Here is a 12,968-nt window from a genome sequence, read left to right as displayed (position 1 = left end):
TAACCACCGGCTCCTCCCCGGTTGCCTCGACCCGGCCCGGCCCGGCCCGGCTGCCCCCGGTGCCGTGTTATGGCGCTACGGGCGCTGTGGGTGCTGCGGTACGAGCCGCGGGCCGTGCTCTTCTCCAGGTAACCAGAGCGGGGGGATGAGGTTGGTGCTGCCCGGGTGGAGCATGGCGGAAAGGAGGGGGGGGGTGTAGGAAACGGCATCGCAGGGATCAGCGCTGGGGATGCTCCGGGAGCGGAGTATCAAGTGTTGGGTTCTGGTTGTGTCCCTCACACCACAAACCCCCTCCCCCTTTTCTCTTTTTTTCCCCCTTTTTCTATTTTTCTTCTATTTTTCTTTTTTTTCCCCTCTTTTTTTCATCTATTTTTTAATATTTTTCTCTTTCTTTTTTTCCTTCCTTTTTTCTTTCTCTTTTTTCCTGCCTTTTTTCCCCCTCCTCTTTTTTCTCCCTTTTTTCTTCCCCCTTCCTCTCCTTCCCTCTTCCTTCCCTCTTCCTTCCCTCTTCCTTCCCTCTTCCTTCCCTCTTCCTTCCCTCTTCCTTCCCTCTTCCTTCCCTCTTCCTTCCCTCTTCCTTCCCTCTTCCTTCCCTCTTCCTTCCCTCTTCCTTCCCTCTTCCTTCCCTCTTCCTTCCCTCTTCCTTCCCTCTTCCTTCCCTCTTCCTTCCCTCTTCCTTCCCTCTTCCTTCCCTCTTCCTTCCCTCTTCCTTCCCTCTTCCTTCCCTCTTTCCTCCTTCCTCCCCCCTTCCTTCCCTTTTCCTTCCTCATTCCTCCCTCCTTCCTTTCTTCTTTATTCTTTTGCTTTCTCCTCTTCATTTTTATTCCCCCTCTTACACTGTCTGCATTTTATACTTAATTCCCTTTTCCCCCCCGTTCCTCTTTCTGTCTCGGCTTCTCTTTTCGTTGCAAACATTTCACCTCCCCAATCGCTGTCATCATATGACAGAGGACACAAGGCAGCAGTTGGGAAATGCTGCCAGACACCCAAGCAGAACACGTGTCCACTTTCTGTTCATTAGCATCATGCTGCAACTGCACTGGGAGCACAGAAACATCACTTTCAGTTTGGTTTTAATCCTTGCATACAAAGAGACATTGACCCAAAGGAAGGCTTTTTGTATTCAGAACTGTTGCAGAGCTTTAAGTAAGACTTCAGGCTAAGCAAGCTGGTGTTGTTGGTCTGGGCAATATTGCACCCGTTTCCTTTGAGGGAGGAACAAGAGGGAAAATAACTGTAGGCTGGGGAAGGAAAAAAACTATGTGGGACAGCATACAGCATTCATCTGAATTCTGTAAAGCTGAGGAGAGAAGCCAAAAGGATGCAAAAAAGAGGAGTAAATAGAGCATCGTCCATCTTTGGGTGCAGCCAGCTCTCCGTGCTGGGCATTGCTCTGATTGTTTTAGGATTAGTATTATAGTCCTTGTATTACCTACAAGTTGAGAGATGAGGCCTCCCCTCTACACATGCACAGAAAGAGAAAGCCGTGTCCCAAAGCCGGTGGATGTAATCACCATGGAGGCCGGGGGCTGGTGACAAGGATCTGTGAAGTAACTTGTCACACAGTCAGCCGGGAGCGCTCCTTTGAAAAGGGGCAAACACGACTTGATACTTCAAGTGATTTCCAGACTTAGATCTTTCAAGTTCCCAGAGGAAATAATAGGGCAGTGGAAACCCCAAGTTTATCCTCCTAACTGACCTTAAATTCAACAAAGCGCGCAGACAATATAAAGAATGCCAGATCACATGGAAGCTGTTGGTTTCGGGACTTATGCACTCAGCTGGAGATACGTGAGCCCTGATCTTTAACCTCGGAGAAGACATCTGGGACATCAAAGCATTCCACTTTTTGGAGCTGATCATAACTTAATTCAGGCAACAAGCGTGGTCGCTCTCTTGAATCACCAAAGCTCATTCAAGCCCAGGAAACTTTCATCTTTTATAAGTTTTCATCGCTTCCTAGAAGGGAATAGTGAAAAACTGAGATCAGAAGGGCTAATTAATTGTCTAATGACTCAGCTAAAGCTGGGAAGATGCAGCAGCAGGAGGAGGAGGAGGAGGTAGTTGTGCTGTGGGGACAGATCCAGCAGCCGGCTGGTATGGAAGGACAAAAAGAAGTTGAAATATCATCTCTTCGTCCTTTGTTTTGGGAACATGGGCCAAAAATAAGAGATGCTCACCAAGGTTACATGCAGCCTCTTATCAGTGTCCTTGCACAGGAAGCCCTTGTCAGTTTGTGAGCAGCAAAAACACACTGTTTCCTTGTTGCTCAAGACAGACGTGAGACTGGAGGGTGGTGTTTCGCTGTCATCTGTATCCTGTTTACAAATCCCATAGCTCTGGCTTGTCTCTGCTTGTGCATACCTTTTCCTTACAGGAAAAAAATGGTGCTCTAGATGCATGATTGAGAATCAAACAAAAAAGCACAGTCACGAAAACAAGCATGAGGAAGGATGGCTGCCTGCAACAAGGGGCTGCTGCTCTTGTAGATTAGCAAAGATGGTGCAAGTGGGACGTGGGGGCAACAGGATAAGAACCACACAAGTGCTCAGGAACGTTACATGTGGAGGTCATAGATAAAATGAAATACCCCATTGCTGGGATTACAGAGCCCATGGTAATTTAAGAAACAGGATGTCAATGTACTTATAAAAATGGGGGGTGAGGGGGATAAATGAGGGCATTGATGTATGTGGGTATTTTTTCCCCCTATGTTCGTTTATAAGTGTGGGCCTGAGCAGAACACATGGCCTGAGTACTGATTGGCTACAAAGTGATTCATAAAGTGATTCTTCTTGTTCTCTGGCATGCAGCTGATGATATGACTTTGAGGGGCCATGAGTAACTGCTATAGGAATCCATAAAAATGAATACTGAAAAGTTAGGCTGTCATCAGACTTAATTTAAGAGGCTCAGGGGAGTCTGTAATTCAAATAAAAAATGATAAAAAAGCAATTTTTCATTGCCATTTATTAATGCAGCTCTTCTATTCTTCTTGATAGGTTTAGGTTAGCTTGAGAAGAAGATGACCCCTCTTTCCTTTAAAAGACGATACTGCTTCAGAGGAAAATCATATGCTTTTTCTTAAGCATTATCTGTAGAACACTGGAGTATATACACTGATGCAGCACTGCAGTTTTAGAGCATACAAAGCCATGTCTCTGTGATGTTAAGGTTACATCTTAAATACTCCAAAATCAAAACATGAAATGAAGGAACAGTCACAACATCACTCAGATAACACGTATTGTGCCTGCATTGCAGCACTTTGCTCTGTGTCAGCAAGGAAAGGGACAATGTGTTTCTGCTTTTAGGAGTTTTGTATTTTGAGTGGGAAAAGAGGAGTAGCACTGAGACGCTCTTGTTTCTGTGTTGCAGGCGTTACCCCACCGTTGAAGCACGTGCGGAGGCCCTCAATGGATCAACACACGTGGCTGTTCCTCCTGACAGTGATTTCCTCAAGGCAATGCTTTTTGAACTCAGGCTCACGGATGACCAGAGCTTTGTGGAGCACCGAGATACGTGCACTCGAATCGATCACTCATCAGTGCACTCAGTTCGTGTCGAGGGAGGGGACCTTTGGCCTGTGGTGGCCTTCAAGAAGAGTGGGCTGATCTACGCCTGCCTGCCGCTGGTTGAGGATGCCTTGGAGCCTCGGCCACCCCTCCTCACCATCCCTGGGCTCTCACAAGGACTCGCTCTTCTGTTTGGCATCCTGGACTATATTTCTCCCAGTCGGAAAAATGAAGCGGAGTTGAGTGCAAAAGCAAGCCAGCTTCGCACTTTGATCATACAGGCCTGTCCGCTTGGCACCCCCTTAAACACAAACATCAGCAGCTTGAGCAGCTCGTTTGATGACATTCAGGTTGTTCCCACAGACGCGAAGCAACCAGCCTGGAGATCCAACACATATAAAGGCAAACCTCAGGTCAATGTATGCATCACTGAAAAAGTCAAGTGTATGCAGTATGACAAGAGAGATGTTGTGGATATGTGGCAGGTGTATGGAGCTGTGAATTGCAAGGTGAGAGCAGTCATTGTGCCAGTCTAATCACTCTTTTTCATGTGAGCACACTGGGAAAGCAAACGTGTTTCCTTTCACTCAGTGACTTCCTAATACTGTAGAATTTGAAAGATTAGAAAGCTATTGCATATTAGACTTGTGTGGTAGTAGTGTGTTTTATTTTGATCTTTACTGTTTAGTCCTGCATGCTTCATACATTTATCAGTAACTATTTCTAGGCCTTCACTTTCCATCAGTAGCTACATTGCATGCATTTTACCTTTATTTATTCAGTTCTAAATGAAATAGAGAAAAGACATTTCATACCATCTTTGCATATAAAGGCTTAGAAATGGTAGTGCTAACACTTAATTCATTTTCACCTATCTAATAAATGATTAGAAGCTATTTCTGAGTCTTCTACTTGAGTGTCTTTGCTTGAGCATTTTTAATTAATCTTCCTACCACACAAAAATGTAATTTTCTGTCCTCCTATGTTCTATTCAATTCTTTGAAAAGGGTGGATAATAGCAGGACAAGGGGAAATGGTTTGAAGTTGAAGGAGGGAAGGTTTAGGTTGGATGTCAGGGGGAAGTTCTTTGCTTTGAGAGTGGTGAGGTGCTGGAACAGCTGCCCAGAGAGGCTGTGGATGCCCCGTCCATCCCTGGAGGTGTTCAAGGCCAGGTTGGATGGGGCCCTGGGCAGCCTGGGCTGGTATCAATGTGGAGGTTGGTGGCCCTGCCTGTGGTGGGGGTTGGAGCTTCGTGATCCTTGAGGTCCCTTCCAACTGAAGCCATTTTGTGATTCTAAAGTGGATTGTGCTATTGTAATCAGTAAGTGGTGGGATAGTCACCTTCAAAGGAAGCCAACTTAAATACTGCATTTCTGGAAACTGAGTCATTTCACACAAGCCATGATGACTGGGACTGTATGGGTGAACAGCTTCCTGTTCTCAGAGGGACAAGTTTCTAGGTCATCTTGCAGAGTGGATGGCCTTACATAAAAAGAAAGCCCTGGTGGAGCCGTGCACTGCTGAGCTGGCATGCAAAGAGGCGAGACCATGGTTGTGCTGCACATGGTTGCTGTGAGAAAGCTGGCATAGGACCACAGTGGCCATTAATAGCATGCTTGAATCCATTAAGCAAATGTAAAAGTAACTGAATTAATTGGACTGACACCAAGTGTGTTTATGTAATGATTTAGCTATAGCAGTAAGTCCTTGGCTTGCTTATGGGCTTATTTCTTGCTACGACACACTTGTCAATTAAGAGACAGCTAGCTAGGGCTTCAGCTGTACAGAAAGGAGAAAGGGACTTTGTTTTGAGAGTATTTGTCAGTACAAATGTCAGTTTTAGTGTGATGGTTTAATGTTTGTGCTTGACTTTCGAACATCTAATTCTGACTTGAAGGAGATATTGTAGAATAACTTTTTGTCTTCATTTTAGTGTGATATCGAGGGAGCTGCACCAAATGTAACCCTCACTTTGAATCTCCCGACTAATGGCTCTCCGCTCCAAGATATCATCGTCCACCATTGCGTGACATCTGTTGACCCTGCCATGCTCATGTCCAGCAGTGTTAACCCACTGGATGATTCTGTCTATAGTGGACCTTACAAATTTCCTTTCATTCCTCCTTCAGAGTCATTTAACTTGTGTTACTACACTTCCCAGGTAATGCCATCGCTGACCCGGGTTGTTTTCCAGTCTTCAAACAGGAATACATGTGTTGTTGAATGCACCCAGGGTCATCATTTAGTGGGCTTGGTAGTGATGGGTCAACAATGGGATTTGATGATCTTAGTGGGCTTTTCCCACCTTAATAATTCCATGATTCTATGATAAATTACTTTCAGTCTGATACAAGGAGATAGAAATCTCCTCATATAGTAAATTGAATGGAATGCTCTTCAGGGCTTGAATCATCTGAGTCACTTTCATAACATGACAATACCTTTGACTGCTTGGCATTACTGTTCATACTTGAAGTGAACCACTCAGTGCCTGAATTAGACAAAGTGAACCCAGGCTGAGATGTCAAGAGCATATGTAACAAATCTATGTATTGTGAGCAGCCCAAAGGGTTTGAGAGATACTGTTCAAAACCAATCAGCAATTAGTAAGTTTGTTAGTCTCTAAAGTACTTCAGCAATTAAAACAGTATATAGCTGATCTTATCATGATATTGCTGGTATGTCTTGAGAATGAATATGGTTTTCTCCAGGTGCCGGTTCCACCAATTTTGGGATGTTATCAACTCATTGAAGAGGGATCACATTTAAAAATAACAGTAAACTTAAAGCTTCATGAAAGCATAAAGAATTCTTTTGAGTACTGTGAAGCTCGAATACCCTTTTTCAACAGGTAAGAGTAAAGAAATCTCATATACATTTCCTCCTTTTCTCTGTGATCTTCCCAAAATGAACTTCCTGGAAGTCAGCGTAACAGATTGAGCTCCATCAAAGGACCAACACTGGACGTTGACCTTGGTATTGTTGGGAAGCCTTGGAATTCTTATGACTTTTGACTGGAATATTTAGTAACGTTCTCAATACCTCCACTAAGTATCATGTTTCCCTGTGGTATTTTATCATGTGAAACACTGCCACAAACCTCCAGGTGAATTAAGTCTTGAGGTAGTTTCTAGCCCAGGGTTACCTGTCAGTGAACTGAAGACAGTAAAATACCAACAACTCACTGAAGATTACTAGGTTGAAAGCAGTGATTTCATCCTGCTCTGTAATTTCTTTCCACAAATTAACAGTGTGCTTAGATATATACGATTTGTCTGTACGCACATAAGTATTTCAGCAATTGTTGCTTTAACAAAATGATTATGAACAAATAACTGAATAATATTAATTCCAGTGGCCTTATTGCTCTTTTTTCATACTACAGGGGCCCAATTGCTCATTTAGAGTACAAAGTTAGTTATGGCCAGCTGGATTTGTCACGAGAGAAGAGCATCCTGGTTTGGGTCATCGGTAAGTACAGCACTCTTGTGCACTCATCCTTCCTCCCCAACCTGGTTTTCTTTAGTGGAAGCACAGCTGTGTAATTCCTTGACAGATGTTGTTTCTGGCTTTAGGGCAGAAGTTCCCTAAATCTTTAGAAGTTTCTCTCACTGGAACTGTGTCTTTCGGTGCTGTAGGCGAAGAGCACCCAACTGATTATGTTTGCACTGGCAACACAGCTTATGTAAAAGTAAGTCATAGTGTCTGTAAAAAGATGCCTCAGTAGTCACACTTTTATTATCTTAAACCAACTACGAAGTTATTGATCAGATTTAATTGTTAACCCCTTTTTTTATCCTCAGTGTGGAGTCTTTTCTAACTTACATGAATCAACATCATGTCACTTTGGGGTACACTCACACACCAAGAGCACATAATGCAGGTCGCCAGTATTTGCACAACAACCGTGACATTATGCATCTGATCGTGTATTTCCTTTCATTCCGCAGATGTATTTTAGGATCCCAGACTTCACACTTACTGGGTGTTACGTGGACCAGCATTCTGTTCAGATCTTTGTGCCAGGAAAACCCAAAATCACTGCATGTGAGTTGCTAAAAATGTCAGTTATTTTGCTGAAACAGTTACACATTGGATGCCAACAATTTAGGATATACATTGGATGTCAGTTACTAGAATTATGTAACTAAAGTTGTACAAATGCACATTTAAGTCCTTTGGAATAGGGTCTGTCATGACCCTTTTTGGTGTGCTAAATTACCCCTGATGTTTTACAGTGTTCTACCTAATGATAGGACCTTAACGGGGAGACAGAGAACACTTTCCCATAGTCTGCCCTCTTGCATAGGATGCTTTAATTTGGAGATATATGTGGTCTGGCAATACAGACTGCAGGTCAGAATGCAGCTCCTTCATGCAAGCTGCAGCTGTTGCTGTCTTAGTTTCATCATACCAACATCTGCTGGTGACATGGAGCAGAAACCAATCTGCCTATTCTTGAGTTAACATTGCAAGTCTGCACCAAAATACACTGAGAACACTTTAAGCACCAATAAAATCTGGCTACTGTTGTCTAATAGAGGCATTTCTATTTGTTGCTCTCTGTCTTTTGCAACTTCTATCAGTCATGTTAAAAGTGTGTAGATGCCTTTTAAAAGCTGTGATCCACACTGTTAATTTTGTGACAGGTCGCAGTCAGTCCTAAATTGTAACATTAAAAAAGCATCATTTCCATACTGTATGTTTTATGTCAAGTATGCAATTTATATTCATGGAACAAAATCCAAGCTATCCACCTGCTTTTGACTTAACCTCTGTTTGAATTTTAAGCTCATGACTGATACATTAGTAAAGGTAATTGGAGCTGAGACTTTAAATGTATTATTATCAGAAATAATTTTCAAATAATAGTAAGAGTCTTAGAGTTTAAGGAGGCCATTATGGCTTTTCTGTAAACTTGTAAGGATGGATTAGTAATCTCTTAACTTGGTTGAAGGAATGGCTGATTGTAAGGCACTCTGTAATGCTTATTTTTCTTGTTTGTTTTATTGTTTTTAGCCCGGGAACTGATTTCATCTGATTATTACATCTGGAATTCCGAAGCATCGGCACCTACCATGTACAAAAGCTTATATTACTAATGCGACTGATTGATTTTTGTATTTAAGTGAAATAGCAAATGAAAGTAATGCCACAATACCATGAAAATAAATTTGTTCCTGCTCTTTTCTTAGAGAAACAAATAAATCATTTCACTTAATTATATATGTTGGTTTTAAATTGTTTAGTCCTGGATAACAGCTTAGGGAAGATAATTTGAAATAGTTTTTTCCTGACCAGTTTTACTCTCTGTTCTAACACCAAGTGGTACAGAATAGGTACCTAAAAGCACTGACAATACTGACTGGTCTGACAGTGATCAGTAACCCAAGAGATGGATCACCTCCTACGAGGACAGGCTGAGAGAGCTGAGGCTGTGCAGCCTGGAGAAGAGAAGGCGCTGGGGAGACCTGAGAGCGGCCTTTGGGTATTTAAAGGGAGGCTGTAAGAAAAATGGGGACAGACTCTTTAGCAGGGGCTGTTCTGATAGGACAAGGGGAAAGGATTTCAAACCAAGAAAGGGGAGGCTTAGACTGGATATAAAGAAAAGGTTTTTTACAATAATATGCTGAGGTGTTGGCACAGGTTGCCCAGACATCTCTAGAAGTGTTTAGGTCACGTTCTCCATGATTCAATGCAGAATTTCAGCATATGGTTTTGGCTTTTAAACTGCCCATGAGAAAAATCATAGAATCTTAGACTGGCTTTGGTTGAAAGGGACCTTAAAGCCCAACCAGCCCAAACCCCTGGCCAGAGGAGAAGAGCATTGGAGGTCATTACCTGGGCCTGAGCATGCAAGCTGTGCTGGTCAGGAATCATAAAGTCATAAAATCATAGAATGGCCTGGGTTGAAAAGGACCACAATGATTATCAAGTTCCAACCCCCTGCTATGTGCAGGATCACCAACCAGCAGCCCAGGCTGCCCAGAGCCACATCCAGCCTGGCCTTGAATGCCTGTGAGGGTGATGTGAATGAATGCCAGGTAACATCGGTTTATAGTGGTGGTGGGTTAATGGTTGGACTAGATTGTCTTAGCTCTCTCTTCCAACCTTAATGATTCTTTGATTCTAAATAGGACCAAACAGTCTTTCTGGATAAAACTTCACCTTTATGTAGTAAGGATAGCAGAAATGGTGCAACAGATCTCTAAGACATTAAAGTCCATGCATAATGCATTAAGCACAGTGAAACCTGGCTGACTTCCCAATGCAGTGGTGATGGGGAGCCTTCATCAAGCATGTTTGGAATCCCAACTGTGTTCCTGAACACTTTGTGGAAGGTGTGGAAAGAAACAGAGTTTGCATGGAAGTTCTCTAAGGGCACAAGGGCTGAGAAGCAATAGTTACCCAGGCCATGGGAACATCCTAACATTAGTCATTACAACCACATCTCTTCAGCCTTTGGTCATGTCAGTCATGGCAAGTCAATGCATCACCAAGACCTATGTATGAGACACCAACTGTCTCCACAACCTGGGATCCATGGTGTCAAATGTGTGCTGGCTGCTGAGTATCACCGCTCATCTTAAAGGTAATTAGTTGCTTTTCTGTTTACCTTTCCTCCCACCAAGTAACAAGGTATTTGGTGATACCAACAAGATGGTCTCTGCCAGTTCCTGAAGTACTTTCAGGTAAATCCCATTACTTCAGATAAGTTTTAAGCAGCTATTTTTCCTTCATCCTCTTTATCTATTCTCTCCTCTGCATTTTAATTGTTTTGTTGGTTTTTTTTTTCTTTTTTTTCCTATTTTTTTCCCAGTGCTAGTTAATACTTTGGCCATTTGTTAACAAGTAAACATTGAAACAACAAAGCATTAAACATTGAACAGCAGCTTTCCTCCGTTTGTTCACGCCTGCCCAGAAATTTGCCACACTTTGTCCTATTTGTACAAGCCCTGCTGAGTTTCAAGGCATAACACAGCTTGTGGGGAAGCCCATGTTTGTCCTTCACCTCATTTGCTGCCTCCTTCATCACTGCTTCCTTTTACCCTTGTTCTCTCACCCTATTGCTTTAGAAAACCCCATTCCTCTGGGCAGTCTATTTGAACTACTCTGCATAGCCTCTCACTGCTGTTGGGTCCTCTCTCTCTCATGCCTGGAGTTCCCCAGGTTTTATTTTTACTGTCACCATCTCCCACATCACCTTCTGCTGTCCCTTGGCTCCTTTTTCTTCAGAGCTCTGGATCTGGGCCATGTTAGACCTACAGCAAGAACTTCCTGAGCAGTCAGCATGCACAAAATGCCTGGTATCATCCATAGATGTGGTGGGTGCCCCAGGCATGGAGACAATAAAGTCATGCTGGATGGGCTCTGAGCACATGATGGAGCTGTGGTGTCCCTGCTCATTGCAGGGGAGCTGGACCAGATGGCCTTTAAAAGTCCTTTCCAACTCAAACAATTCAATGATAAGGGGGAGAGCCCTTTTGAGGTTGTGTCTGTCCTGAGAGCACCATAGCAAGCAATCCCTGCAGCCTTCAGACATGAATCAGCCATCAGATCCCAGTTTGTACACCAGCGTGCACAGGAATAGAATGATGATTCATGCAGGGGAGCAGGATATGAGACCAAAAAAAAAAGGCTTTGTTTTACCAAAAATATGAATTCTTTCCCCCATGAACAGACAGCCAGTAAAGGTGCCGTCTCTCCCTCCTGTACCCACACCCACAGGACCAAGGGTCAGCTCCATCCACAACACAGAGCACACAGCAATGTGTCCCCAGAAGGCTTTCAGTAGACATGAGCATCCTTGCAGCAGGATTGCTGAGCCCTACCAGGGAGGGGCAGCTGCTTCCCAAACCTTCCCTCATAGCCCCACACAGGGCTTCCTGCCCAAGCTGCACCTGCTCCTTGGATCACCCTTTGCAAATCAAGCTGAGAGCTGACAGGGAAGGCTGAATCCCTATGGAGTTTTCTTTGAGGGACTCGTATACAACAGCACAACCAAAAACCCCACATTTTAGGGCAAAAGCCTTCTCCCTTCCCCTTCACGGAGCTTCCAAGTAACCTGGCTGAGATATATATATATATATATATATATATATATATATATATATATATATATATATATATATATATATATATATATATATATATATATATATATATACATATAAAACACTTAGTGCCCTCCTTGGCAACACATAGCAGTTGAGAACCCAACCCAGCCCATTTTCTCCCTATGGAGATCAGCTGGTGGCACTGCGGTACTTTTGATTTTCTCTACAAACCTGTCTCTTCAGGATCCTTTTTCTAATGTGTTTTTTTTTATTATTATTATTATTGAAGTCAAAGTCTGTTTCCCGTTTGGTAGGTGACCTGTTTAATGTTTTCCCTGTGTCTGGGAACTCCTTAGTGTAATTAGCGACCTTTGAACTCCACAACTAATCCTGAGCTATTTTGTATTCCTTACTCATCTTTAAGGCTGGACCTTTCTTTTCTTTTGAGTCCGCTGCCACAATTAAAGAAGAAACAGCTGCATTTCAAAGGGATTCCAATTCCAGAAGCTTAATCGTGATTGACACGTTCTTATTCTAAGCTATAAGAAACTCTAAGAGTCCTTTCTTGGGTTAAAACTTCAATCATTTTCTAAAAAATTATCTCAATATGGATTTTATTCATTTTCTTTGATAACCATTCTTTGCAATTTTTTTTTCTTTTTTTTCTTTTTAACTTGAAAGATGCTTTGAGTTTGCAATGAATATGAACTGCGCCCTCGCAAAGAATGAATGGTGTCAGGCACATTTGAGATGCAGAATTGGCTGACTTCCATTTATTGCCAAAATCTGATTATGAAATCTGATGTCCAAAAGGTGGGAGAGGTGGGAGGGCTTGCAAATGGAAGGCAACGAGAAAGCACCTACCAGAAATCTACATTTTTAACTGCTTTCTCCAATGTTCACAGCACAGATTATGGAGCCATCGCCTTACAGCCATCAAAAAGCCTCTTCTTTCCAGTGTGAATGGATTGTCCACAATATATATATATATATATCATGATAAAATGTAAGTAATTCATTAGGCTTAAAAGTGTTAGCACAACCGCACAACAAGAACAGAAGTTGGCTGATGTTGGAAAACGATGGAAGCCCTTTGGGTATAGTCATGTAATTATTATGCCCACCTCCCTTACATTTTACTTCATTGGGACCTCAGAAAGACAGGCTGGGGGGAAAGAAAAATGTCCTGAAAATCTGGTTTTATGCATTTGCTTGCACAGATATATATATGTATGTGAGGTGGGCGCACAGCTACGCGGTCATCGCTTATAGCCCCGCGGATAAAGCTCTGCCAAATGAACGTGGAGAGCCCTGGGGAAGGCAGCAGGCAAGATGCGTTGTTTCTAAGACAAAGGTCAAATAAAAAAAGGATGTTAATAAACAGCCCTCCGGTTTA

General features: G+C 42.9%; 1 protein-coding gene across 3 annotated transcripts; it reads left to right on the top strand.

Annotated features, from left to right (window-relative positions):
- Positions 1 to 23: 23 nt before the first annotated feature.
- On the top strand, positions 24 to 8,741 carry AP5M1 (adaptor related protein complex 5 subunit mu 1). 3 transcript variants are annotated; one of them, XM_085549634.1, is made up of 8 exons: positions 24 to 128; positions 3,379 to 3,934; positions 5,449 to 5,676; positions 6,227 to 6,366; positions 6,901 to 6,986; positions 7,091 to 7,206; positions 7,466 to 7,562; positions 8,535 to 8,741. In XM_085549634.1, the coding sequence occupies exons 1-8, from the start codon at positions 70 to 72 to the stop codon at positions 8,615 to 8,617; spliced, it is 1,365 nt and encodes a 454-aa protein (XP_085405760.1). In that variant the 5' UTR covers positions 24 to 69; the 3' UTR covers positions 8,618 to 8,741. The 3 variants fall into 3 exon arrangements, 2 of the variants coding, with proteins under 2 accessions (XP_085405760.1, XP_015721356.3); XM_015865870.3 differs by having other exon boundaries at positions 3,379 to 4,024; XR_014946836.1 differs by lacking the exon at positions 7,091 to 7,206 and having other exon boundaries at positions 3,379 to 4,024.
- Positions 8,742 to 12,968: the final 4,227 nt, after the last annotated feature.

The sequence above is a fragment of the Coturnix japonica genome, chromosome 5 (assembly GCF_054131305.1).
Source record: "Coturnix japonica strain WE chromosome 5, WE-NBRP24, whole genome shotgun sequence".
Taxonomy (NCBI): domain Eukaryota; kingdom Metazoa; phylum Chordata; class Aves; order Galliformes; family Phasianidae; genus Coturnix; species Coturnix japonica.
Note: the sequence above shows the minus strand (reverse complement) of the source record. Positions and strands in the feature narration are given on the sequence as shown.